Below are 27,622 nucleotides of genomic sequence, written 5' to 3'. Positions count from 1 at the left end.
AAAACAAAATATAAAGAATTCTATAATATACAACTACATTATATGGGCCATGTGCTCATAAGCAAGTCACCTTAGAGCACAGACGGCTTCTAAAGGCTAAAGCACTACCATATTCTACCTCTTGGCAGTGTTATCAATGCGACTGTATCTTCACAATTTTCATGATTAGTGTCCAGGCCTTTTTTTTTTTTTTTAAATCCTTCTTTTACCGATTCATACCATCTACCAACTGCCTCATCTTCAACAATGCTAATTTTTCAATCTTGGTTAAACCAGACTCAGACGCAATCTCACAGACTTCTTTGCTAAGCAACAATCAGTCTTCTTGCTAACAGAAGCAAACCTACAATTCCAAAACTAGGAAGGGGAAAACAAACAACAACAAAAAACCCTATTAGCTCTCACAGCAAGGGGTGGGAACATGAGGGACAACCCAGCTGAACAGCAGTTAAAGAGCAGTTGTGGCACTTCTAGAACTACGTAAGTGCTGCTCTTGGCTGGAACAGACAACTCCAGCAATATGGAAGGGAGATGTGATTGGTGTATGCAAAAATTACAATATTAGCAGTAGAAGACAAGTCCACAACATCCTTTATTTGCTGGATCAAAACATAGCGCTATCTACTAACATGCTTCTGACAGTAATTGTGACAAAGAAAAGAGGTTGCTGGATCTCCTACTTCTGTGCAACTGTAGACAATAGTGGAATCTTTCACGACCTTAGAGGTTAGATGGTAAAGTACACAGACTTCAGCGGTCATGAACAGACTTCAAGCAGACTTATTTCAATCAACTGTCAAGTTTACCTTGCTTGCTTTCAGCCTGTAATTGTTAATTTTGTATCCTTAAGAGAAATATTGAAACCTTTTCCTTATTTGTATCTAAAAGCTGCAAATGGTGTCTGGATATAGTAAGTTTTAATTTTCAACTTAAAAAAGGCAAGCAAAAAAAATTATTTTAAGAGTTAGAACCTATAAAACCAGAAGCAACATCTGAGGACATTCGACATACTATGTCACATCTAATTCTGTTGTAACCAATGCCAAATTAGGACAGTTCTGCAGTTAGTAACTTTCTTGATTTTCTACCCTATACTTGCTTTTGATATTAATCCACCTTTGTGTATTTCCATGTATTTCTCAAATAAATCAGTCTGCGTGTATTAATGAATTACAGAAAAACTGGTCCTTGACCTCAGAGTATACATCAATACCAATTACCACATGATGTCGGTAGTAACACTACGGCACCCAAAAAACTTCCAGGAATGGGGGAAAGGAGTGCATAGAAGGTGGAAATTGAGATCTTAGAAGGAAGAAGAAGAAAACAGACATACTTGTAAAATATGCCTGCTAACTATGGTTTATTTTGGCTCACAGTGGGTTTTAACTTCATGATTACTAAAGGTGCCTATAGATAAAAGTCTGTGGCAAGTAGCTGCAGTGAGGACTGAAGTATGTTAGAAAGATCACACAGAAAAGCTTGTTCCTTGCCTGCCTACAGCCTTCTCTCTAGCCAGGGAAAGCACTTGCAGGCACATTGGGTTAACTTCAGAAAGGGATCTAAATTACAGTCTCTTTCAGCTGCCTAGAAGATTAATAACACATTACCACCCCAGGCACTTAAGTCGGTAGGAACCATTAATTTTGATCCCCAAACCTGACAAAGTTGGACGTTCTTCATAAATAACAACACGAAGTAGGGAATACTAAGTAGCTCACCTTTAGGACTTCCTCAGAGACATCTTTCTGTAGGTCTTCCAAGAACAATAAAAATTCAGTTTCTCTTTGAAGAACAACTGGAATGGTTTTCTGGAATAGTGTAAGAGAAAGGAAAGACATTAATCAATAAAACTTTTATTTATTTACATTACATACAAACCCAATCTATTTTCATTAACATTTTGAACTGTCTCTCAGCAGATACCTAATTCTCAATTAGAAGCTATTCTACAATTAGGTTATGCTCCTGCACCAATGGATTCCATTTATCTATATATTTGCAAACAGAGATGAGTGTCGCTTTGTCAGGAATTGCAATGCCATCAGTTTGAGGATCTTTCCTCAGAAGGAAAAGAAAAAAATGCAAGTTTAAGTAGGACAAGCACAAAACAATAAAAATAAAGAAAAAAAAAAGTATGATCACACATCCTGTGTACCAATTAAAAAAAAAAAAAGAAGATAGATGAGCTTCTCCTTTACTCATGAAACCTACTGCACCTGTCTGAAAACAGCAATGTAAACAGCACATCCCTCACCATCTAAAGCTTATAAAGATGTGTCTCATGCCTGAGCTATATTATCTTTAGTGTAAGAAATGTGTGCAAATGTGAAAGCCAATACACTCATGTTTTCCACTTACAGAAATGCTCAATACTAAAAAGCCAGCTTCTGTTACCTGAACAAAAAAAAGAAAAATTCCATTTTTTCTCCCCAGTGTGGAGAAGGTTAACCGTTGTTTCTTAACAAGTTTGTTAAAAGGAAAAGCAGTGTGCCTTTCCAGCTACCTTGATTTTGTGAAACGTGGGAAAGCCTATAGCTTAAATAAGCAACTAGGAAGGCATTTTGCCCACGGAATTCAGCTAGATATTTCTGTACCTGATTCCTGGCAAGCCATTTTTCCAGTACAAGAAGCCAAAGCCATGCAGTTCTCCATGGGCTAGAATTCTGTTCCCATCTACAAAAGCAGTAAAGACATACACTGGATTATACAAGGTCATTCCCATTTCTAACATCCAGGAAAACAGTCAGAGGTCATTTGGACTTTTATATTTATGCAGAGAAACCAGAATAGTGGTACTACTACTTACACATCAACTAAATGATATCTGCTGTGGAACTAACTGCTTTTAGATCTGAAAGATATCAAACACTACTGCCACAGTTATTTGCTGCAAAACCATGGCATTTATTTCTGGTCTAAAGTTCAGCCTGTGTAGCCCTCTTTGAGCAGATTTCTTTGAAATCCAACCACTTGCCAAATACTGATACTTCCTGTACTGTCTAGTTCTACCAGAAAAAAGGAAACTCAATGTCAGGTCAAAGCAGCACAACTGCATTTCTATGTCCAGACTAAAAGTGAAGTAATGTACTAATTAAACAGAGAATACTTCTAATTTCCATCAACTTTTCATGTACACACATTCCAAAAGCTACACATATGTATTAGTTAGGGAACATATTCACTACTGTCAGAGGGACTATGAAAAGGAAAAAGCACAAGATAGTTTATGGGTCTTTAAAAATCTGAGCACTGCTAACAAAAGCCCTTAGATGGGATAGCCCAACTATCAAAGATAAAAAGACCAAAAATGCTGAAGTCTCACATGGCCATCAGCAAATTTATCGAACCATGTGCACACCTCCCTCCAGACTAATTTAATTGTCGTCAGCCTTAACTGTTTTTTAGAATTTTACCAAAATGTTACACAAATGTTAATGAACATCTGCTTGGAGAATGGGAATACCAATGTTCCCTGAAGTGCTAGGAAGTCACCCTTCACATGCACCTACCTGAAAAGCAAAGATCAAAACTAACTAAGACTGAGTAAAAGCAATGCCCTTTCAGAATAGAGCATGAGAGAAATTGAACAAAAAAAAATTAATAGCATAATTTGGTATTTTTTAAAGTTTTTTAGAAACTGCAAGGTCTTTCAAGAGCTAGAAACAAGAGAACAATTTAAATAATGCAGGGCTGATCTTGCTGGTTTCATTTCTAAATTAACTGAAGCTGTCGAATTAATGCAATTTCAGGAGATGTTCCTTATCCTTCTTATCCTTCAGTAAAATCCAACAAAATCGGTTCTGAAATGCAATCACCAAGTCAACTGTATATATAAACACAGCTCATTATCCCAGTGGGCTGGGCAGCCTGCTAAGTGCTTGAGCAATGCTAAGATGTCAATGTTCAGATTATAGCACACCTAGACGCAACCAAGACACCTCAGCATTGAAGCAAGTGGTGCTTTCCAGATTCTACCTGTCTCCAACAATCACCGCTAAATTGCTTGCTCTTCCTCATTTCACGCTTGAGCCTACTGAACCAAACCAGTACCTTTACTTACCTTATTCCCATGGGACAAGCTACCAGAGCCTGAAGAATTGCTTCCACCTTCTCGGGGCCATCCCCGTGCCACTGGCTCAGCTGAGGCACACAGGCCTGTGCAAGCTCCCAGTCTCCATGCCGTACACACTCGCAGAAGAACCCAAACAGCTGCTCCTGAGACACTGCTTCCTCATTTCCAAAACAGTGCATCTTTCCAGGACGGGCTGGTGACCTGGGGCAGGGTGATATACGCGAGGGTGGCTCGGTAGGTGAGGGCGCTGTGGGGCACTACCCCTATTTCTTCTTCGCACTGACAGCGCGCCCGGGGCGGGGACAGGCAGAGCCCAGGCCGTGCCTCAGGGGGATTCCTCCCACAGGGGAGGGGTGAGGCGCCAACAAGCACCTGCGGGCTGACAACGCGGCTGCCGCTCAGACATGATCGCCCCAGCCGGTGGAGCCCAGCGGCCCGCGGGATGCTCTCATCGCACCACACCACCGCCCGAACCCCGGGCCGCCTACCCCGGCAGGCTGGGACTGTCTCTAGGGGTGGTGGCGACCACTCGCCCCGGGCCGCGCACTCTGCCGAGCACCCGGCTACAGCCTTGCCCTCCTCCGCAAGTTCCGGCCCTGCTCAGCTCGGCTCGGCTCGGCTCGGCGGGCCCCTGGGCCCGTCCTGGCGCGGTCCGCATTACCTGTCGGGCAGGACGCGGCCACCCCCTCAACGCTGAGCTCTACTGCACCTGCCCGCCAACACCACCCCTCGCCGCCGCCATCTTGGGCACCGCCTCAGCTGACCGCGCCGCCGGGCGGGCACGCGGGCAGGCATCCGCCCATTGGCCGAGCTGGGGCGGAATGTAAATAAACCGCCATCTTCCTTGGGAGAGCCCGACACCGCCTCAGGAGCCCGGGCAGCCAAGCCCTGCCCTCCCATCTGACCACGCCCCGGCCTCGGGCCTCTCGTGGTTCTGATTGGCTCCCGCACGAACCTGTGCCCCTCCTGGCGCGCAGTGGGACCGCCCTGCTGCGGCGCCGTGCCGTGCGGAGGGGTACTGCTGGGGTGGGGGGGTACGTGCGTCGTCAGTCCGAGGGGAGGCTGTGTACGGGGGTGTTATAGGGAGTTATCATTTACCCTGTATGTATGCTTCACTTTATATAGGTCTGTATAGGGCTATGTTATATATATTTACTTACATATATATAACATATCCCTATATATATTTTATTATATATTCCCTATACTTATTTACATAGATACTATTATATATACAAATATACTATTACTTTTATTCAAAACATATACTAGTCGTATATAATACACTTATATTCAATATATATATTCATACATGCATATATACATATATATTCAAAACATATATACTATTATATACAAAATGTATACTATTAATTATGTATATGTAAGTAAACATATACGGGGAATATACATATATGTTATATATTCTGTCCTTTCCTTTGAGAGAGGACAGAAATGTTATACAAGTAAATGAATTACATGTTGCTTATGTGAATTACACATACAAATACAATATGCTATGCACACACACACACGTAGTTTTAAATTCATGAACTTGTAGGTATAGATACATCTATAGCTGCAGTCATGGGCTTGCCAGGCACTCCTGTGTGGGGTGGCGGGGCCCTGCCCACCCTTGCTCTTCCCCCAGCCCTCTCACTGTCATCAGCCATGCTATTTGTGAGCTCTTGCAGGGGGACAAGGCACAGAGGACCATGACTCAGCTGCTTGGCTGGGTGGTGTCCAGCCAGTGTTTGGCAGAGATAAGCTACCCCCAACATCCTCCCTTTATTCTGGGCTTTTTGTTTGCTTTTGTCCTGACACAAAAAACAAAACTCCTCCGGGGACTGCTGTGGCCGACGGCAAGTGTAAGAGGCAGAGTGGTGATGACAGAGGAGAGGTGTCCCAAAGTAAGTGACCAAGTGAGTCCTCAGGGCTCCTGAATGGAAAATATGGGAAGGGGGCTACGTTCATGTGCATCTGCTCAGAGACCCACCAATACACTGTGTAAGACACTGCGGGAGTTTGTACCATTACCTCCTGCGGCATCCTGGGTATTTTTCACCTGTACTCTCAAGTCAGTATTGGCAGAGAAAGGGCTGTGGGTAGTCATGCCTCTGAACTTACTTCAGTGGTGCTAGATGAGCTTTAAGTGTTGAAACCATATGGTTATTGTGTGTTTGATGTATTCTGATTCCCTGTGCCTTTAATCATAGACTCATAAAATGGTTTGAGTTGGAAGGGACTTTAAAGATGATGTAGTTCCAACCTCATTGCCATGAGCAGGTTAATGATGGTACTTACTATGGTGCAACTCTGCACAAACAGTTCCTCAGTGTACGCTTTCAGTTTGGGGTATTGTTTTATATCTTGTCTCATGTAGGCAAGGAAGGAGCTTTAGTAGGACACAGGACCTGTGGAGGATGAAGTTCACTTAGCCTGGGATCTCCTATGCTTATTACCCACTCTGTAATTGCTTTATCCAGTTTGAAGTACCTCCTTACACTCAAACTCCTTACTTGAGGAGCTGCACCCTCAGCTAAGACGGTTCAGGTGGTTGACCTTCTTCTTTTGCTACAAAGTTCAAAATATACCTGCCCACTTCTGCAAGGCTAAATTGCTTTATTAACCATCACCAGTAGTCCTGTCATTTTTGAAGGTACTTCTAAGTTATTTTCTTCTAGTATTGCCCTTGTTAGCAATTAGACGTTTATTAATGTATCTGTGAAGCTTTAAAGGCTGCTAGATGTTAATATCAAGGTGGAAAAATAAATTGTTTAAGATCATCTTAGCAGAAAACATAACTAGTATATTGAAATTAAGAAATGGAGTGTAGGCAAAACAGTTTAAATCTTGGATTTGTGTTTCTGGTAAGCAAGGTTGCATTCAATAATGTAAAAATCTAACATTGTTTATATTTTTCAACATTTAAAAATGGTTTTAAAATACCCACAGCAACTTACACTGGAATAGAAGGCCATTTACTATGAGCAGACTTCTGTGGGTTTCCATGCTGATGTAGTGCTTCTCATAGTCAAAATACTAAACCATGCATATATTGCGCAGGTCTTCTAGCAAAAAATGTCTGACTTTTAACCTTGGAACACTGGAACGGTAACACACTTTTTATCTACAATAGGGTCTGCTGTGCATCGCCTTGAAATATTATCAGTGCTAAGCAAATTGCTAATAACGCTTAGTGTTTTATAGGAGCTTCTTTCTAAGTGAATCTGCATAGGGAGTGATTACATGCTACAGCATACTACTCTGGCATTTACATTTTAAAGCCATTTCTGAAACTGAAGTCTCAGATCATCCGTAACACTTTTTTCCAGGATCTCTCTTTTATTTTTCCTTGTCAACCATTACCTGTATTAATTTCTCCACCAACCATCAAGGCTGTTAGGGTAGGACTTGGAAAGTAAATACAGCTCTTATCTTTGGGTGGAGTTTGCAACTACAGGTGTCTGAATGGGACAAAAGTAGTTCCACCAAGAAGCCATTTTCTGGCTTTGATATAAACGGATGGGGACAGGTATGATTGGGATCATCTGTGAGGTCAGTTGTGTTTCTGTCAACACACAGGAGCTCAGTAGCATCTGTGCTGGCTTCATGGTCTTAGAGTGGAGAACAGAGGCTACCTGGCCTGGTATAAAGCCTGCTGGTGTCAAGTTAGCCTACTGAAATCTGTTAACATATTTGTGCTGGCAGAGTTAGTTCACAGAGAACCTGCCCTCTGCATCATGCTGCCACAAAGCCTTTGATGTTCCGCATGGAGTGCTGCAACCAGATGTATTGTATCATTACAGCATAGCAGCCATCACTGGCTCATCCCACATGTGTCAGCTATCTGGGTCCTGGCACTCTGTGTGGGTCACCACAGCACTTGCAGTACCTGTTCTAGTCTTGAGGAGTGACATCAGTCACCTAAAGTCAGTGGTGGCTGTTCCCAGAGCCACCTGAGGCACGCCGTCACCTATCAGTCAGGCAGAGCTCCAACAGTGGCCACTCTTTTTACTGACAGCAGTTTTGGTCAGAAACTGCCCTGCCAGAGCTGTCTGTCTTATCCTGACAGCCGATGCCTCATTACCAGTCATTCGTTCACTTATGGCAGCCTTCTTGCTTCACTCGGATACCAGAACTGACAGATTTTATACTGAAAGTGCCAGAAGTACTTTAGTTCAGAAATATTTTTCAATTCTTCTGTACATGTAAAAATTAGATCAAATGACATGAGGTGACCCAAGCAACCCCACAGCATCACCTACTGCAGCACACTATCACTGTTCCCTGCAGGTGGAGCATTATGTTGGTGAAATTAAAGGTGGCCTGAGACCAGCCATGAAACTCACAGTCATAGGAATGGTGCACTCCAACCCCAAGAGGTAGGTAAAGGGGCTGGTGGGAGGTTCACCCTGTCACACATGCTCCTACTTGTCTTCCAAATTCAAAAGATTTCTTGAGAGTCTATGCTCTTTGGGGGAAGAAAATCAAACAGATTCATAATTTATAGCTTTAATTTTCCTGCTCTTAGACTAAGATTAAAAGAGCAAGAAAGAATTCACTGTTCAGCCTTTCTGACTGCCCTGTCAGGATTTCCTACTTCTTGCTCTTATCTAGTGCAAAATGGAGGGGCACACAAGTGGCATTTCTCCTCCAGGAAGAGGTGCAACCTTGAACCTGAGTCTTGGTCATCTGCTGGGGGCTGGAATCATCACCATTTAAAAACTCGTGTTTTTTGCCACAAGAGATGCAGGTTCATTGATATGTTTAATGAGGATGACAGCAACTATGCTTATCATTACACTTTCTTGCAGCTACTGTGGTCAGCTCCAGTGCTTCCACTGGTAAAGACTTTGCTGTAACCTCTTTCAAGACACAACTTAGAATTGGCTCATGCACAAATGTTGGTTTGATTTCAGTCACAAGAGAGAGAAAGCAACATCAAAAGTCACTAGTATCCTACTGAAAACTGGAGGAAAAACAAAGACTAGACTGTTCTCATACCTTTCTGCAGCTTCTAAGCCTGTAGAAGTCCTATGTTTCAGCATGACAAGAAATCAAGGGCTGTCTCTCATCTTTACGGGCATCTGCTGTGTTTACCATGTCGTTTTATCCTTCTGAAAGACCCTGTTGTTTAATTGGGGTTTTTTTTCAGCTTTTCAGTGACACTGCTCTGTGATCCAGTGGATGCAAACAAAGATGTCGGACTGTTATTTACAGTCAACTTTAGTGACAAATCCATCACCCGAAATGCAAGAATTGCTGGAAAGTGGGGAAAAGAAGAGAAGACTATTCCCTATTTCCCATTTACAGCAGGCGACACATTTAAGGTAATTTTTGGGCTATTATGAATAGAATGGAGAAAAGGAGGAAAAAAAGGCTGAAGGTTACATATATGACCACAAATAGCTAACTATTGACACTGGTGGGTTAAGTGGTCTACTATGACACAGAGAGCAACACTTCAAGCCCTTCTCTAGTCTCAGAGAGAGAACTCACTATAAGGAGCTTTACAGAATCATCTCAACAGAGGGTAGGTTATTTATTAGGGGCATTTTAGAAAAATGGGTAGACTTTGTGGTTCACTATCCCCGTCACATGGGGTTCTAAGTCCATGATGGCAAAATCAACTCTGATGCTGATCTTTAGCACTTTCCCCTGTCCTTTTCCATTGCAGATGGAGCTCTTATGTGAACATCAGCAAATACGAGTCTTGCTTGATGGACGGCAGCTCTGTGACTTCACTCACCGCATTCAGCCCCTGAACTTGGTGAAAGCTTTGCAGATCTCAGGGGACATCAAACTTACCAAAGTGGCTTGAAAAAAAAAGAAACCACAATATCAGCAGGGGACAGAGGCAAATGTACTTTTTTCTGTCTGAGAAATGTTTATCTTTCCCCCCTGGCTGATTCTGGAGAGTGGGAACTATATCTTTTAATTTGCTGATGTGTTTGAAATATACACTTTTTTTTCCTCATACACACTCAGCAGTTGCAGGGCTGTGGCTGGTCCTGATTTACTCTCCTGGTAAATCAGAGAGCCTTTGCTGAGATACCCTTTTGGCCTCACAAACTGCAAGATTTATGATGCTATGCAGTATCATCTCACATCCCCTAACCGCCCTGGCATGTCAGCTGGCGCAGCTCAGTCCTCTGAAGTGGGGTGGCTGTTACCCTATGACTAGAACTGGGCAGTGTGCAGATGGTGGGTCTGAGAAAAGAGAAGCAAGAGTTTTTCATAGAAGTGAATAATGGAGCCTGGTGGGCCGCAGCAGGGTTCACGTTATCAGCAGGAATTGGTTTTCCTGGGAGCTCTGCTCAATCAGCACAAAGCCATCTGTGCTTCCTAGTACAGAGCAATAAATGCCTTACCAGCACCCCTGTCTCTTGCAGGTAGCATGAATTGTAAGTTTTCAACAGCTGTGGATTTCAGTCTTCTCTGGACCAGCCTTAGGAAATGGTATCTGTAGCTCAAACTGCATTGCACATTCTTATACCTAATTAAAACTGCATCTTTGCTGGCAAACTTCTTTACCAGGTCTGTTAAATATTTGAATGCACGTCAGTGTTGTGCTGTTATTTCATTGCTGCGTATTTAGAAAAAAAAGTCCTAAATACATGGCTATTTTAATACATATAGAAGCATATATTATAGCTGCTGTCTTTGGCTCTGTTATAATTGGTTGATTATAACACATGAAGGAAAAGATTTTAAATGAAGAGGCTTTTTGGTTTTGGTACATAACTTAGAGAACAAAAAATCTGCAAAGAGGTGGTTCTGTGGATAAAGGGCTATCAAATTCCTCTGTGACTTCAGGGAAGATGTATAGCATGCTGTCTTCAGAGTGATTTTGGAGTCTCTGCAGAGTCTGGCTGTCAGATACGGGTACTCAGATAACATGAAGAATTTTATGAAAATAGGGTATCAGCAGGCTGGTTAGGTGTTTTATTCATCTTACACATTCCATTATACCCTCTGGTGTTGTGGAGAATGTCTCAGTTTCTATAAAAATCTAAATTTACAATGCATGAAACCGTCATTTTCATATATTCAAACTGCCTTCTGAGAAAAATCATGTTTAAAGAGCACAGGAGATTCAAATGCACTGACCTTTTTAAAAAAAATGTTATGATACCAAAGTCAAGATTAGCAGACAAATAATGGAAGATTTAATGACTTGAAATAAAAAAAAGCAATAGTCATAACTGCTATTGGAGCTCTTAGTCCCAATGGTGTTCCACATAAATGAATTTACTGTCATAATCAGGAGGAAAAGTCTCATTTCTATGGCTGGGTGGTTTTATCCAGTATCTTCAGCAAAGGCATTTGTCTGGAATAACTTCCACTGGTCTGGTTTGATACTCAGGATCCTGTACTGCTGCGGGCCATTACCAGCACAAGAATAATTTATATACTGGAGAGGAAGATCCTTTGGTCTTTTCCAACCTAACAGAGAACCAAATGGTAGAGCAGACAGATGGACAGACACTTTGTATGTTTTGCATTAGTGATTATCCTAGCAGCTGGACTGTGGCTTAGCACAAGGCTCTTGTGTATACCAAGAAAGGCAGCCTTAGACACCAGGACCTTCCATGACTTTGATTCAGTCAGTCTTAACTAATTAAGTTTATAAACCCCTTTATAAAGGGGAAAGGAACAAGGCATTTCTGCTTTAGGATAAAGCACAACCTGAATCTGTCAAATATAGACTGAATACTTGTACAAAAGTAATTATTTTCTTCCACCTTGGAATATTGTATCTCATTGTTTCTTTGTAAAGCAACAGGTGCCTGTATCCACTTGTTGTCTTTTGTTAGATGGTTAAGTTCTTGGTGGCGAATTACTCTGGATCTGCATGACTCCTAGGCACCTAAGATGCTGGTCTGTCAGGAATTGATGGGTGCTATGGAGATACAAGTAACAAGAATAGACTATCTAAGAGCAAAACAACAGTCACAGACAATGAAAGCAGGAAACTTGGTCACAGATGTGACTCGTCATTTGGCATGGATTCCACCTTACTCATGTCAGTGGTTTGATTGCCTCAATCCACTGTGCTCGCTCTGCCTTGGAGCTGGCCTGGATGTAATAATGAATGTCATTTTTTGTGATGATTTTGAAGAGATTGCCTTGCACATTGCCCTTCACTCCTGCAGAGAAAAAAATATGGCAAATCAGGAAGCTGCACAGAGAAATGCTTTGTGGTGAATGTGAAGCTTCATAAGGAAGACTTAAGTTAGTGAATTAGAATATCAGACCTTTCCATTTCATTACAGATAGCTCTTGTGTCTTTGATTTCCCTTCTGCAAAATGAAGATACAGTACAGACACCCCTCACATAGACTGTTTGAACTACTGTTCACTATGCATCACATATAAAATAGCCACTGTTTAAATGGAGAATCTTACTTGAGTTATGCCATGGAGGGATGAACTCCTGACCAGTTTGTGCAGTAGTAGATAAGATTTGCTTATGCCCAACTTCGGGTTCTTGTTAGCAATGGGCTCTATTGTTCTTTTCCCCTTTCCCCCTGCACCTCACATTTTTCAGACCCTGTATTTTGTCTTTAGAAAGATGTTTCGTAATTAAGATCCACACATTGTGCTTACTGTCATAAAATAAATTGCTTTAACAGCAGAAACTCTTATCTGTGAGGGTAAAGCTCTGGACAAATGCCTAAGCTAAGCATATTTACTAGCAGAACTGGTTTTTGTATTGGTTTCTTTAGGTTTCTCTTACATTTGGGTTATAGCAGATTGAAAAGGAAAAGGTAATAGCATAAGTAGAGAGAACACAGAAAAGGGATGGCATCAGGGGATGACTCAAGACTGAATTAACATCCAAAAAGAAACTGTTTCCTCTTTGTTAATTCTGGAATATTAATGAGTGTTTTAGGACTGTCTCAAAGGTCATCTGACTGAGAAAAGTCCTTAAGAAGGGGAACACCCAAGATAAGTGGAAATAACCCTAAAAAAAGGCCCTCCTGGTGTGGACAACCAAGCAGTATGGGGATTTTTTATGATGTGCCTCTTTCCCCGCTTGCAAAGGGGAAGGGGGAGCCAGCCCACTTGTGCATACAGACAGCTGCACACAAACCCACACCTAAACACTGCATTGCTATGGCAAAAATATGTATGTATGAACGTTTAGAGACTCATGCTTACCTGCTGGGACTCCATTATCCTCCAGAGCTGAGACAAGACAGCCACGAAGAGAAAATCCACCTACTGGCCTGTTTTCTTCCTGCAAAGGAAAAGGAAATGAGGCTTATTGGGAAAATATCATCATTAGAATTATTTCCAAGAGCACATCAATTAATTTTATGAAGATGGAGATGTAATACCAGTCTTTCCAGGTACAAAACATCCATATTATAAGAGAAGTCAATTAGGACATGTAATAAAATGCATTAATATGTTTTTTCAGTCTTAGATGTTTGCCTGATGTATCTGGGAATGGTGGAGATCTATTAAACACATGGGTAGGATAACAATCACATTCTAAACCTAATATAGTCTTATCAGTAACAATCCATATTAAAATATATATTTCTACTGCTTTTCACTGAGAACATAGGGGAAAACATATGGGAAAAAATATATGGGAAAAATCTGACTGTTTTCTCTAGGAGGCTGGTGCCCTTGTCTGATCTTCAGATTCTGCAGTTGAGTTTATGACATTACAAGGGTGAGTTGCAGTGTAAAAAAAAAAAAAAAAACCCACAAAGAAACAGGCAACAGAAAATGAACCTGCTCCATAAGCTCTTTTCACTGTTACGGTGTTTGTGTTTTCCTTAAAAAGTCACATAAAGCATTTCTATACATGTTCTTTTAGCAACGTGTTAGCCTTTGGGATACCCTATACACCTGGGGTGGATGGATCCATATATCCTTCTGGGTTGCCCACACTGATTATTAAATCCATTAAGAGAAATGCTACTATTCTCTGAGCAAGTTTAAAACTGAGTAGCTGTAATGCCTATAGATACTTTGGCATCAAGAAGACCCTCCCCAATGTTGGAATAAAATCATGAAAAATCACAGTAGCAGTATGACCCTCAAGTGGTGGGATGTCAACCCAGAAAGATCACAGCCCAGGAAGAATCCCAGGAAGAAGTCCCAGACTGTGTAGGTACAGCAGAAGACAAATCCCAAGAAGACTTGGCTAAGGAAAAGGAGTCTCACTGGGGAAAGACAGGATGGAAGATATACGGATAGAAAATCCTACAAGGACAATCTCCCAGGGTAAGGCAAGAGAGGTCTTAATCCCCAGGAAATGGATAGAGGAACCCAGAAGGATATTTGAGTACGAAAAACATCTACAGCATGATTGTATTTTCATTATAACGTTCAGGTCTGTAAGAGGATTTCTAGGGGTAGCAAATCCCCACTCACCTACCTTAGTAGGGTCATAGTAGTGCAAAAAAGCAGGATCAGCTCTCAAAACAAATCTCCTCACCTTCCAGTTTTTCCTCTTGTGCCCCTGCAAAACAGAAGAATTAAAGTTACCAACAGTAAATATCCCCTGAAATGACCATTTCCCTGCAGGCTGTAGGGGACACCTAAATGGGTACTGAAAATAAGAGGTTTTGGAGCCAACAGAGAAAAATCTTTTCTGACATCTTGGTAACTCCCAGGATTTTCTGCTTAACATCCTTCTTCATACATTGATAATTCCTTCCTCTCTCCCTTCCTTGTGCTAAGAACCAAGAAAACAGAGTGACAGGACCAAGAGATTATATCCCTGATTCCTTCTCTTTATTTCAGATTAAATGTATCTGATAATCCAGTTTTCACAACACTAAAATCACAGCTCATGATACAAAGCTCCAGAGTAGTGGAGCATGTAGGTTTCTCTCTGCAGGTGGCTGCGTTATGCTTTGAAACAGCATGACTGATCCTTGTCTTGTTCATAGCAAGGGCTGAAAATCAAGTCTTGAAGCCTAGAGGTAGGATCCTGTAAAGAGGACTTTCTTGTGGCCAAAGAAAACAGGTCTCACTACTACCAGAGATCCATGTGTACATGAGTGACTGTCACAGAGGTAAATGTCCACTTCATGTAAAAGTCAGTCTACTCAGCTTTGAAATTTGTCTGTCGCCAGCAGAATTCCATAGCTACTCACATGACCTGGATGGGACAGGTTTGACCAGAGGAACAAAGCTTCTGCTTGGAAGTGCATATAACGCCTCCGGTGGCGTTTGGACTTTGTGTGGGACTTTTGCTTTTGATACTATTTTATACTTTTCAGTATGGACTCAATATATACAGAATATCCAATTAATCCTGCTTGAGCAGCAAGTTCTATAGCTCATTCCTTTACAACTAAACATTTTTCACCACATGAGCTGTGATAGTATTACTGACAGGCAAATTAGCTCTGCTGGCCACAACTGTCCAGCCATGCTTGTATAAATCACGTCTATCCTCTAGGAAGCCCTAGGAGCTGTAATTTTTCTTGTTTCCCAGTGAAGGTTCAAAGATGGTATTTACCTGTTTCACTAAGAATCCTTGCTTCACAATGGTGCCGCTTAATTCAGAGATATTAAATTGTAGCTCTTCTTTGGGACTGATATTTTTCTTACTGCTCTCAGCCTGCAAAATACAGAAAAGACAGTTCCACTTCTCTGTTGAATCTAAGCATACTTTTAAGTACAAAGTTCTGCATTTTATTTTCTTTGACCTGCTTTTAGTTTATATATCTTCAGTAAATTCTACACTGTAGCCCTGCTGCTCAGCTTTGTAGCTCCAAGATTTACAAGCAACAAATTACAGCTGTAAAGCCCACGCATGCACTGTGGCCTTCAGTGTTAGCATAACTACAGCCTCTGTTAAATGCAGAGACAGCACTGCACTCAAGGGACACAGCCCTTTTATTGCCCAAGTATGTAATCTGTAGATCCCTCCATACCCATGCAGCTATTTGTCTCCAGCAAAAGTGCATGTGTTGGTGCTCCTAAAAGCCTGGAGCTGCTCCTTCTCTGTTTGGTTTCACAGCCTGCATGTTCTGCCTTTGTTTGCACACTGTGTGTCCCCCCTTTACCACTGCCCAAATCAAGCACGTGATGAAGAGGTGCTTCTGTGGGCAGCTGCATCACTTACAAATATGTACAGTGCAGTAGAGTCATCAAGAAACTGCTCAGAGAGGTCGCTGAAGCGTGTGGCCTCAGTGCTGCGTGCTCCCACAGGCTTGATGAAGTTCTCCTCCATCAGCATGGATGCCAAGGTGATGGCCTCGAATCGTGACACAGCAAAGCTGTTGGAGATGAGCCAGTCCACCAGGGCAGAACCTGCAGGGAGAAAGGCAGTTCTCATACCCAAGGCAGTGTACTCTTCCAAAATGAGACAAATGGCCTACTGCTACACAGGTCTTCATTTGCTGAAGTATTTTGGCACTATCACAAAGACTGTCAATGAAGTGCAAGGCTGACTGAAAGTTTGGGGTCTTGTGTGCTTCCATATATCCAAAAAAGCATGAGAGAAAGGTGTTGGAAAGCTTGGTTGTACCATTACTTTCCATTGGACCACAACTCATTCCACTATGCAGGTAGTACAGTAGCTCCCTTGTCTTTGCAATGTAGTGTGTTAGATGTGAGGAAGCTCTTTGCCTGCAGTAGGTGCACCTGTGAAAGTCTCTTTGTATCTGTTGCCTTGTTGCAAGTTGCGGGTTAGCTTAATTCCGGTACTGCTGTCACACATTCTCTCCACTATGTGGCTGCAAAGGAGAGCAAAGGACAAAGTTAGTAGAATAAAAAAACAGGCAGAAATTGCCACATACTTCTGTCAGTGCCTTGGATGTCCTCCCAATTACCAACACAAAGATGGAAGGACAGGAGCCTAGGTATACACCCAGAAGTTTTGTCCTAAGTACAATATAGGAAAACTTTATTCTCCCAATAGCAGCACTAAACAAGTTGCCTCATGAAGTAACTTTCAATTTAAAGCATTTCAAACTGAGCTATAGTCAACCTCCATTTACGTTTTCAACATAAACCAAATTTGTGTCATCTTTCTATTTCTTAGCCAGTTCTCTGTTTTCTCTTGTTTAACATGATGCACCCTAAAAATCCTACTCTGGATATCAGCTACCAGCTTTGAAAGCTCACCAGCATAGCATGAACAATGTCATCATTTAGTCCTTCCCTGGTATTACATCTTCTGAGATAATACATCTCCCCAGTGAGAACCTTTGTAGCTGACTAGGAAGGTCTTCAAGCCAGCAGTGAGATGTCTGTGCAGAAGCCAAATAGTCCCAAAAGTAACAGTTGGGAGAAGTGCATTCCCATGCTCTGGCAAGAGTATATGCAAACCTAGGGCAGAGCAACCAGTTTAGAGGCTCTTGGCCACACAGGAAGGAATCTGTGCAGAGAGGAGCTTCCGTTGACCCTCTCCATACATTGGCATGGGTGTTTTGCAAACTACAGCAACGGCAGAAGAATAAACCATATACACTTACTGGAGGCTGATATTCTCTAGTAGTTTAAAAGAGTTCTTCATTCTGTGAAGCTCTTGTACCTGTACTGGGTGACCAGCATGAATAGCTCCTGTGATGTCCAAAGCCCAAGAGTCTCGCTCCTCCCTGGAGCAACATTCAAGGAAATAGTCTGTATTGGTTTTTGTCTTTAGCTTGATGAGCAGCTGTGGAGACAGAAGTGCAAAGCAATAACATCATTTAGCTATTGTCCTCCACGTGCATTAAGTGACACAAATAGGTCTGATGTGCCATCCCACCTGAGCAGTAGAGAGCAACTCTTGGCTACAAGGATGATGGGCGCAACACAGATTCCTATGTTTTCAGTTCCAAGCATAGTTTGCATGCATGGAGCCTGTGGTACTTACAAGAGAACAGACCACCCAGATGCTGCATTACACAGGATTGTGCTGTTGACTGTGGAGCTTTTCAGGTCCAGATCTCCAGTTTCTCTACAACTGTGAACTCTCACTAGGCTCTTTCTGCTATGAGAAGTACTGAAATAGCCAGTAACTTCCAGAGTTGTTTCCCTTCTGTCCCCCCTCAGAGGAAGGCTGCATTGCTGCTACCCATGGGTGAGGGGAGCAGCACAGGAGGAGCTTCCCTTCCGGAACCCTCTTGCTGGAAACTCCACAGCAGCAATGTCAAGTTGGGGAAGGAAAAAGCAGTCTCTCCTGGATGCCTGGGAGCATCCCATAGACACAGCCAGGGTTTAAGGCAACCACCATAGATTAAATATTTCCCTCTCGCACAAAACTCCTTTTTTTCCCATCCTCCTCAGATTTTGTTGACCTGTCCATGTCCTTTCTCCACACACTGCTGGGCTGATGAATTTGAATTTATTCTTACCACTATGTGTGTGGGGGGGTGGGGTTGTTTCTTGTTAATGTCTGTGACTCAGGTTTGGGCACAGAGAACAGCAAAGACACAATTGGGGAACTCATTGCTTGTCCTGGTTGCATTGCTAACGGCAGCTTGCTTTTGGCTGGGCTTAATTCTGGAAACACCCCAGTGATATGGTTGCAATAATCAAAGAAGTCAGAAAGAGAGGAAAATTCTATGGAGAAGTTAGAAAGTGAGTGCCACTGAGAAGGGATACATTTTTCCACTCCTACCGGTCTGTTTTCGTATTCCAGGCATGGACAAGTAATAGTGCAGCCATCTAAAAGGATCCTGCCCTTTGGAGAAGGTTCCTTTTTGCCTCCTTCAATTTTGTAATACAGCAGCTTATCCTGAAGCAGAACGAACCATCTCACTTTCCAGTTACGGACAATGTGTCCCTAGAGGGGAAGAATCACATAGCTAACTTTAACACAAGCATTGAGAAATTACCATATTTTCCTTTTTTGGGGGAGATGAAAATACCATAAAAAAGTAGGAAACTGTACGAAAAGTAACAAGAAATCAGCATGAGTCCTGTTCTCCCTGAAATAAATACACATTTTTAGTAACAAAGCAGCACAGCTCCATCACTATAAAATCATGGAGCAATAGAAAGATGCTTTTCTGTTTCTCCAGCAAGAACATCTTCTTTTCTGGCAAGAGCTGTTTCTTGCAGAAGCTCACATGAATCATCCCAAAGAGCTGTTATTTAGGAGCATACCTGCCCACTGACAGCACCAGGCAGGAATAGGGTAAATCTGAAACGTGTGAGGGCTTTTGGAGACAAACTTCTCATCTCCAGAGACCCTGGGTGGTGTTTGATGTGTTTTGTTTTCTGTCATTGAGATGTGGCTGTAGGTGCCAGGTGGTTTTGAGAGCACCTTCCTGGGTGAATTGGCTTTTCCTTACATCCCATCTAACTGCTAATAAGTGATTTATTTCTACCCTACCTGCTCCAGTCTCCAGGGCTAGACCATTCCCTGTGTTACCGTTTCAGTAAAGGAGACATACTTTTCAATGACAAAAGACCAAATGAAGGCTGCTGTCAGATGCCTCCTGGGTTGTCAGAATACAGACAAAATCCCTTCTTTCCCCTCTGCAAACAGCTCCTGGCTCTCTTCAGTTTGCCAGTACAGGAGAGCAAACCCAGAGAGGGCTAACACCAACAGGCTCAGTCCTGTCTGGAAGTGTCAGGTCCAGCTTCCTGGGGTGAGAGGCTGACTTGTGTTTCTGCAGGCTGTGGAGCACTGCAGCAAGCCGGCGAACCGCTGGGCAGAGGAAGCTCAGACCTGAGAGAGGGTGGGCATAGCTAGAAGAAGGGAACATGTGAAGTCCAGTTGTGGCAGGGGTCAAAGCTCATTAATTCTCTATGAGTAAAGGGGAACCCCAACAATTTCCAAGAAAAGGTGGGGTAAAGAGCCTATAAAATCCAGAGCACTTTCTGCCTGATGCCTTTTAGTCTATACTAAGTACAATTTATCTAACTTGGATTTGTTCTCCCCTTCACTTTGCATTCTTCAGTGGTCTGGGTTTTTGTTTTTCACCTGTTGTAAAGTCCCATGGCCATTTTTCCTGAGGGTATGTTCTTTGCTATGGCTCTTTGATTTCCTTTATGGGGACCTCCCTTTTTCAGGAGATTGCCTTACCTTTTTTCCTTTACCTTTACCTGACTTCCACACATTTTCTTTGTAATACATTACAATATGTAATCCAGACATTTATAATGCATTTAGATAATCTCCCTGCTTCTGCTCTCTTCTTAAGATATCTCTGTTTTCCTTTACCTGATCCCTCCCCTTCTGAAACTAATGTGGCCTATTGTGTACAGGGGGGTTGTACAAGGAGGTTAGACAAAATGTACAGGGGGGTTGTACAAGGGGGTACTGCTTAAGTTATAGCTTGTTTGACAAGCTCAGCAGATGCCTTAGCAGACAGTACCAGGACAGAACCTCCTAGTAGGAGAATAGCACATTAAATCAATTGGACATAGACCAGACCCATCCAGCTCCTAAAGAGCATGCGTGAGGACCAGAGGTAAAAAGTTCAAGCCTGAGGAAGACTCGTTTACTTCATCTTGAAGACCCATACCCACAAGAGGAAGACTACTTACTTCATCTGAAGACCCCTGCCCAAGACCATCAGGAGGCACTGCGCATGTGTGGAGAGCCTTTTAGCTCATTATAATACAAAGCGGAGGGGGGGGGGGGTAGAATATGAATATGTATAGGCGTATTATGCAACCTAATACATATGTACGACTTTACAGGATAAATGTAGAAGGAAAACGGCACTGAGGTGCGCATGCCTTTTGGAGGACCAATCCCCCGTGTGCCTTCAGCTGAATAAAGCATACCTACTTCACAACTTCAACGAGTTGTGAAGTCTATTCCGCTATCACCTTCCTCATTTTTTTTCCTAAGGATCTTTTGTCCCCCTCTTCCCCAGTTCCCTTTTGTCATTTTCTCTGTGGTCTCCTTCCTATCAAACTGTGTCTCGGTGATGTTGTACAGGCTGTGGGCAGTTACAGCTCAGTGTACTGCCAACAACTTATTCCTCTCACACACTTGGTGCCTTGGCTTCCCATCTTGAATTCAGGGGTCACTTAAGAGCCACAAAATACAACCATGGCCCAGAGAAGAGACCAGGAGCTGGGACTGCTCTGTCCTCACTGCACAAGGGTTGATGAGGAATAGCTTGTGCTGTGCAGCCCTTCTCTGTATATAGCATGGCTTCACATGGCTGGTGGCTGGCCACCGCTGCCAGAAGGGTTCCTGACCAGGATTACCTTCATGTCAGCACCAGAAGCACTGCCACGTACTGTAGAAAAGCATTTCCTGAGGCGTGGCAAAGCTTTGAACTGATCACATTTTTGGCGTGCAATCAAGGACCATATTAGTCGTTGAAACAGGTTCTTGGTACTAAAAGCAACTTGCGCTGCTTGTTAAATCGCCTTCTTGTGTCCCAGCTGTGACTGAGTTGGTCCTGCAGGGAGAAGCACTGGAAAGTCTGAAACGTGTGACACCATCTTTCAGCTCTTTTCTCCATGCTTTTGGCTAAAATTTTCTTACAGTGCAGTTTGAGGGGCGTGGTAAAAAGAAGTTATTTCAAACACACTTCTATGTTTCCATTGCTCTGATCCCCTGCAAACAGAATAGCCTGTTCTCCATCGCCTCACATGAAATGGGAAACACGGCTCAGCTGGGTCACTAAAGAAGGCACAAACACCTTCCCTGTCTCCATCCTCCCGTGGCCACTTCCACTGCTGCCCTGTAGCCATTTGCTGGTAGTTTTTTATGTGCCCCTTACAGAGGTACGGACACAATGGCATTCTGATACCTGAGTAATGTTGATGGCTAATTCACTTTCCCCTGAGTAAATACAGGGCCAATACAGGTAAACTCGAGGGAAGTTAGTGAGCACCTGCAGTTCGTGCAGCTCCCCCAGCAGGCACCTGCACAGGCCTGAAGGATCTCCTTTCCCAGGAGCAGGCAGGAGCCCCTCATACCCAGTGGCTGCGTTGCCACGAGCCCTAGCTCAACCCAGTTCCTGCTCAGGGGCTGCTTCCACGCTGGAGCAGATCTCCACGGAGAGGGATGGATACACTCACCCGTTTGACGAGGAAGCCCTCCTTCAGCACTCCTGCTGCTTCCTGCATCGTGGCCAGCAGGGAAGAGAGCCGAGCCCCTGCCGAGAAGTGCCCAAGCCCTGGCAACGTGTCCCTCTGCATGCGATTTGTTTAAGAAAGCTCATTTTTCTTTGCTACCCTCCTCCTCCAATATGACGCAGTCTCCCTTCCCTGTTTTTTTTTCTCCCTCTCTTCCTACCTATGAGACATCAGTTAAACAGGGAGCTGGCTCTGACACATTACCTGCCCTCTGGGAAGTGAAACAAAGGAAAGTCTAAAAAGGATCTCGGAATTTCAGACTTCAGTATACCAAACCCCACCACTGAGTGAGTTGGCCAATGTAAGTAGCCACATGATGACAAACCAGGTATTGCATGGGAAGGAGAAGCAGAATCTTAAAATCACATGTCTGAAAACTTCAGACTAATCAAGTCTACCTCTTAAAATTTCTCATCTTATAAATTTATCCTCATAGGGTCCTACAGAACACCTTAAATGTAACACATAGAATATTATGATTACAGGGAGACTTTTACAAACCTTAATTTTTATTTACTAGAAATTCATTTTACAAGTTCTAAAGCACCACTCTGCTTCCAGTGACCTCTGGGCACAAACCCTAAGATTCCCAAGTTAACACCTTAAATCGCTACCGAAGCAACTATTCAGGCTTTTTGTAAAGCAGTCTGATCAATGAACACCATGCAGTGACCTCTTGCAACTCCTGGGCACCTCTGAAACAGAGTGCCTTTTGTTTGTCGGAATACGGGTGTAGCTATTCATTGCGTTTTTCAAGACTTTGGCCATGATAAACCTGTCTGACAGATCTAGCAGATCTTGTCCCGATGAAATAAACCAGTATTGATGATTTATTGATATTTCAAGAAATCAATACCAACTGTGCAGGAGTAACAGTCTTCACTGTAATGTTAGCATTCCCTGACTTGTATCAAAATCTAGGTGATACGTGTGGGCAGAGCTAGCGGCTGTGATAAGAAACATGATGTAGATGGTAACAAATAAACAAAGCACTCGTTGCTATGTAAAAAGAGGTCAGAGTTCAGCAAGATAAAGTGACTCAAATGTGGTCTTTGTGACCCAAAAAGTGGTCTTTGCACACCAGATCTAATTACTGCTTTCATGTACCAAGGAAAAGAACGAACTAATAATTTTATTTTTTATCACTTTTAGTAAGGAATAACAAGGCACTGAAGAATCCAAACCTGACAATGTACTGGAGACAACCCAGAGAACAGTCCTGCAGAGATCATGAGAAAGACAGTGGGTGACTGAACACTACTTGAAGCTCAAGAAATCGACTGCTGTATAAAGAGAAAGCATGCTTGCCCAGACTTCAAAAGCAGCCATCCCAGGTGGAAGTTACCTGTGTAGCTCCCACTGTACTCCCTTCACCACTTTGGAGAAAGCAGGCAGTCACGAGACAACCGGCTGCATAAGTCATATCCCAGTTATGTTTGTTCTTCAGTCCACCTAGTTAAGTACTGTAAGTTTAACAGAACACCTAGAGGAGTATTTTTTTGCAGTAGGTACGTAGTATTTTCAAACATACAAATTTTCCATTTATATATTTTATATATTATTGTGGCCTTAAAAAATAAAGCAGAAAAAGAACTGAGTGTATTTCTTTCAATTTAAAAAATAATCTCTGTCCTGGTGCAAATACATTAAGTATACGTATAAATAAAAAGCTGTACTCAGAAGCAGAGTCTTAGGAAAAAACCCAATGCAGTCAGCAGGAAAAAAGAATATTAATTTCAGCTCACTGTTCTCTATATCAGAATTTAACTTGAGAAAAAAAGAAGAAAACTTTAGTCTAGGTACACAAGAGACATTATTGCTACATGGACTGGACATGCAATCTTTATACAGCCGGCTCCAGGAATACAGTGTTCCCCCATTTGGTATTTGAGGTTTGACTTCACATTGTTCAAGCTTGTTACTGCAGGCAATTTATAACGAGGTGGGTGAGATAATTTTGTGCTAGTGAGGACAGGTAGAAGCTTGCAGGGTGCTCTGGCGCAGACAGTGATCTCAGCATTGCACCACAACCAGTCCTCACCCGAGATCCTAGTGAGCTTTTTCTCAGCGTGCAGACCACCCGCAACCCTGCAGGTGGATCTTGGGAAAGTTACCATTAACAACAAAGAGTTTTATTGTCAAACTGCTGGTGAAAGGTGAAGCAAATGCTGCTGTAGCTGCTCATTAAGCAAAAAGTTTTGTATCAACTACTTCTTATAATCTAGAGCCTTCACTTTCTTCAATACCTCAAAGTATTTCTTCAATTCTTTGGATATTTACTATACACACACCCCCTTTCCCTTGTCTCATTCTGTATCATGGCTAACATATCTCAGTCATGGCTAACAAACTGCCCCTATTCTGCTCCCTGAGCCTGAGTAAATACAGATCTTTCAGGGTCATATAGTGAAAAATTAGTCAGTAGATCTGGGCTGCCGTTTCCGCACATGTGCTGGGAAGGCAAGTTCTGGTATTGAAGTCTTCTGGTGGAAAAGGACGTTTCCACCTGTATAAACCTAGATCTGTATCAAGTCTTCTGTGGGACTGGAAACTCACTGAAGGGAGTATCTGGTTCATCAGATCCATTTTAGAATGCTTCCCACACATCAGTGCAGTGTTTTAATAAAAGAGCACAGCTGAGTGCTTGATGTTTTCTTCCATTCAAAGTGTCTCCAAAATACTATATATGCTTTAGGATCTTAGGATTTTAGGGATGGCCTGGAAGAGACAGCTGCAGTCTTTAGGACCGCAGGACAGTATTCATGGTTAGAGGGAAGGACAGGAGTAGCCAGCTCCCAAGTGCACTGTTTCAGCTGGGTGATCTGACAGACACTGCTGGTACCTCCAGGTCCAGGGAGTCCTCAGGAAGCCATGAACAGCTGATGAAGAGAACCTGCCCACAGGACAACCCCATCCCATGCTCTGCAAAGACCATCATGTATCGTTGTGTCACATGGGGGATTACATATACTCAGCTTTTTCAAAGCGGTTTCTTAAGATTTTGCCCTCTGGTGTAGGATTAGGGATGAAAAAAGATGAAAAGAAACCACACCAAAATGAGGAATGACAAAGTATTTCTAGATGAAAATGAAAGCTGGCAAGTGTTCAAAAGAATTCTGATGTGACAGCAGGACACGTAGAAAGGTGGCACTGTTTGAAAACAGTTGTTTAACTGTCTAGACTGGAACAAGACGCTATTAAAAATTCAATACTGAATGCAGATTCCTCTATAAAGAACAACATGCCAGCTCCACTACATCTAAAAAACCATCTGAGCGCCAGAATTGGAAAGAAAACAGCAAGGAATTGTCACTGGATTAAAAGCCTGACAGATCACAACAGCCCCAAGAAAGCAGGGCACCCCTTTTTTAGCAGCAATCACCAGGAACAGACTACAGGGCTGTGTGTTACCAGACTGTGTGCCTGGCCTGAGCTGCTACCCCTGGTTGGTTGGGGTTTTTTTTTGTATTAATGAGACCTTATCAGAAGTTATAAGTAAAACTGTTTCCAAGCTGCCAATCTTACAAAATTCATTTGGGATATGAAAATCATACTGAGATCCTTACAATTAATACATCAGGCCAAGCCCTGTCCACAAATACTCCTCTACCTTTCCCTTCAGTTGACTACTTGAGTGCTAGTGGAAATTTTGGCCTTGCAATTATAATTGAGTAAATAGCACAGTTTCTAATGAACAGCAGGAATATACTACCTTGCTTCAGCAAAGGCATTCATGCAAAATCCACAACCCTTATTTTAAGCAACTGGTGAGCAAATGCAGTTCCACACATACCAAATAGACTGGTTGAGATAGAAGGTATCACCTCAGCAACTTCTGAAGTTCCTTAAGTCATGGGCTACAGCAACAGATGCAGCACAGCTGAGGCCCAGCATGAGCTTCACAGGTTCAGTGCTCCCTTACACCTCCTCAAAAGCAGTCACCTTAGACCTCCTCCTTCCACTTATGGCAACTCATGAGAAATATCCACTAAGATGTCTTGCATCATTTAAGCTTCTTGGTTAGAATGTGTTCAGGCAACAGGAGAGCCTGATTTTATCTGCCAGGGTAACAAGTGACTGACATGCATTTATCTTCAGCTGCTTTGTTACTCTCCTCACCGTTTTGGTCCTTTTTTCAGGCACTCAAAATTGACACAGAACTGTGTTCACCAGCATGCCGAGCTCCAATTAGAAAAGCTCATGAAACCACTGTTCAGCAAACTTTCAAAAAAGTTCAGCAAACCTTGTCCTAAGTTACTGACAGAAACAACCCTCACCTGGTAACACACCAAAACACTGTGTAACATAACATCTATGGAGATTATACTAATCTGAACATCTTGATAGCACTCCAAGGAAATAGCAGGCGTGGCTCAGTTTTCAGTGCTTTCCTTTACAGCATTACTTTGGCATAGAGATCACATGGTGACTAAGTTTTCAAACGCTTTGTTCTTCAATCTGAGCATTCACATACTGTGTTTAATGGAATCCAAACCACTTCTAGTGAATGGGCAGAGGTGGAAGAGCTGTTCAAACAGGAAACTGACATTATCACAATTTCAAGCCAGGACAAGACTGTCATAAGCAGCTTCTGAAAAGGCAATGCTTTGAGAAAATAACCATAAACGTATATTATTTCTTCATTTTGTTGTGACACATCTGGGTATTTTCTTACATTTTGTAAATAAATTTAACCTTCTTGGCTTTGCATTACTATCAGAGTTTACACGTAGCTGTTCTGGGTTCAGCAGTAGCAGTCATTTTCCTCCTTAGTAGCTGGAGCACTGCTGTGTTTCTGACTTGCAGCCTGGGAGAAGCGCCGATAACACCGATGTTTTCAGTTGCTGCTCAGTAATGTTTACTCTGACCAAGGACTTTCTGAGTCTCATGCTCTGCCAGGGAGAAGGGGAAGCCAGGAGGAAGCAGAGACAGGACACCTGACCCAAACTAACCAAAGAGGTATTCCATACCACAGCACACCATGCCCAGTATATAAACTGGGGGCAGTTACCTGGAAGGGTTAGATCACTGCTCAGTTGGGCTGGGTATTGGTCGGTGGGTGGTGAGCAGTTGTATTTTCTTCCCTTGTTATTTCCCTTATCATTATTATTATTGGTGGTAGCAGTAGTGGTTTCTGTTATACCTTAGTTACTGGACTGTTCTTATCTCAACACATGGGACTTACATTCTTTCGATTCTCCTCCCATCCCTCCAGGAGCAAGGGGTTAGGAAAGGGTGTGTGAGCTAACAGCTGTGTGGTTCTGGACTGCTGGCTGGGCTTAAACCATGACAGTAGCCAACCCTAACAATCGAGCATGAATTGCAATGCATATACCCTTTATGAATGCCTTTTGTAGCAACGCAATAGAGCAATGATACTGTTTGTACTGTGTCAGTAGTAAGGATTCCTAGTTAAGGCTCATTTTCCATGCATTTTTCCTTTAGCAGCACAAAATACTAAGAAAAAAATGGGATGGGCGATGTGCGACACAATGATAAAAAAACATGTATTTAAAAACGTGGCAACTG

The 27,622-nt window shown here is 42.7% G+C and overlaps 3 protein-coding genes across 13 annotated transcripts in view; 1 reads left to right on the top strand and 2 right to left on the bottom strand.

Moving 5' to 3' along the window:
* ZFYVE26 (zinc finger FYVE-type containing 26) overlaps positions 1–4,930 on the bottom strand; it is a 47,664-nt gene extending 42,734 nt beyond the window's left edge. For 3 of the 6 annotated variants that reach the window (XM_061380097.1, XM_061380098.1, XM_061380099.1), the window contains exons 1-4: positions 4,737–4,929; positions 4,064–4,276; positions 2,598–2,676; positions 1,722–1,811 (exon numbers count right to left, since the gene is read on the bottom strand). In XM_061380097.1, the coding sequence (XP_061236081.1) occupies positions 1,722–1,811; positions 2,598–2,676; positions 4,064–4,254 (360 nt within the window). In that variant the 5' untranslated portion in view covers positions 4,255–4,276; positions 4,737–4,929. Of the gene's footprint in view, positions 1–1,721; positions 1,812–2,597; positions 2,677–4,063; positions 4,277–4,736 lie in introns of those variants that run through there. The other 3 variants (XR_009729523.1, XR_009729522.1, XM_061380100.1) reach the window with 2 other exon arrangements.
* Positions 4,931–5,595: 665 nt separating this feature from the next.
* LOC133226533 (galectin-related protein A-like) lies at positions 5,596–10,729 on the top strand. Of its 2 annotated transcripts, XM_061380193.1 has the most exons (5): positions 5,596–5,985; positions 8,372–8,460; positions 9,234–9,408; positions 9,756–9,941; positions 10,471–10,729. In XM_061380193.1, exons 1-4 carry the CDS (start codon positions 5,791–5,793, stop codon positions 9,897–9,899), a joined length of 603 nt encoding a protein of 200 aa, XP_061236177.1. In that variant the 5' UTR covers positions 5,596–5,790; the 3' UTR covers positions 9,900–9,941; positions 10,471–10,729. The 2 variants fall into 2 exon arrangements, with proteins under 2 accessions (XP_061236177.1, XP_061236176.1); XM_061380192.1 differs by having other exon boundaries at positions 5,597–5,985; positions 9,756–10,729.
* A 450-nt stretch (positions 10,730–11,179) lies between these two features.
* Positions 11,180–26,686, bottom strand: PLEK2 (pleckstrin 2). Of its 5 annotated transcripts, none has more exons than XM_061380188.1 (9): positions 26,264–26,686; positions 18,663–18,779; positions 17,533–17,714; positions 16,700–16,791; positions 16,179–16,366; positions 15,570–15,671; positions 14,478–14,561; positions 13,244–13,322; positions 11,180–12,228 (listed from the first exon to the last, which is right to left on the bottom strand). In XM_061380188.1, exons 1-9 carry the CDS (start codon positions 26,267–26,269, stop codon positions 12,101–12,103), a joined length of 978 nt encoding a protein of 325 aa, XP_061236172.1. In that variant the 5' UTR covers positions 26,270–26,686; the 3' UTR covers positions 11,180–12,100. The 5 variants fall into 5 exon arrangements, with proteins under 5 accessions (XP_061236172.1, XP_061236171.1, XP_061236170.1 ...); XM_061380187.1 differs by having other exon boundaries at positions 18,663–18,827; positions 26,264–26,684; XM_061380186.1 differs by lacking the exon at positions 26,264–26,686 and adding an exon at positions 23,278–23,695 and having other exon boundaries at positions 18,663–18,827.
* Positions 26,687–27,622: the final 936 nt, after the last annotated feature.

The sequence above is a fragment of the Neopsephotus bourkii genome, unplaced genomic scaffold (assembly GCF_033783945.1).
Source record: "Neopsephotus bourkii isolate Nb327-2 ecotype Australia unplaced genomic scaffold, CSIRO-AGI_Nbou_v1 NB_1792, whole genome shotgun sequence".
NCBI classification, from domain to species: Eukaryota; Metazoa; Chordata; class Aves; order Psittaciformes; family Psittacidae; genus Neopsephotus; species Neopsephotus bourkii.
This window is presented reverse-complemented; position numbering and strand designations above follow the sequence as displayed.

What these genes read in the sequence shown, in the direction of transcription:
- PLEK2 (XM_061380184.1), bottom strand. Translation starts at nt 22,156, where the DNA reads ATGCAGAGGGACACGTTGCCAGGGCTTGGGCACTTCTCGGCAGGGGCT. An exon ending in ATACAAAGAGACTTTCACAG is followed by an intron (nt 16,367 to 16,699) that starts GTGCACCTACTG and finishes TTCTCCCTGCAG; the next exon opens with GTTCTGCCCTGGTGGACTGG. An exon ending in CTACTGCACTGTACATATTT is followed by an intron (nt 15,672 to 16,178) that starts GTAAGTGATGCA and finishes TGTATTTTGCAG; the next exon opens with GCTGAGAGCAGTAAGAAAAA.
- LOC133226533 (XM_061380193.1), top strand. Translation starts at nt 5,791, where the DNA reads ATGACTCAGCTGCTTGGCTGGGTGGTGTCCAGCCAGTGTTTGGCAGAG. An exon ending in GTGCACTCCAACCCCAAGAG is followed by an intron (nt 8,461 to 9,233) that starts GTAGGTAAAGGG and finishes GTTTTTTTTCAG; the next exon opens with CTTTTCAGTGACACTGCTCT. An exon ending in CAGCAGGCGACACATTTAAG is followed by an intron (nt 9,409 to 9,755) that starts GTAATTTTTGGG and finishes TTTCCATTGCAG; the next exon opens with ATGGAGCTCTTATGTGAACA.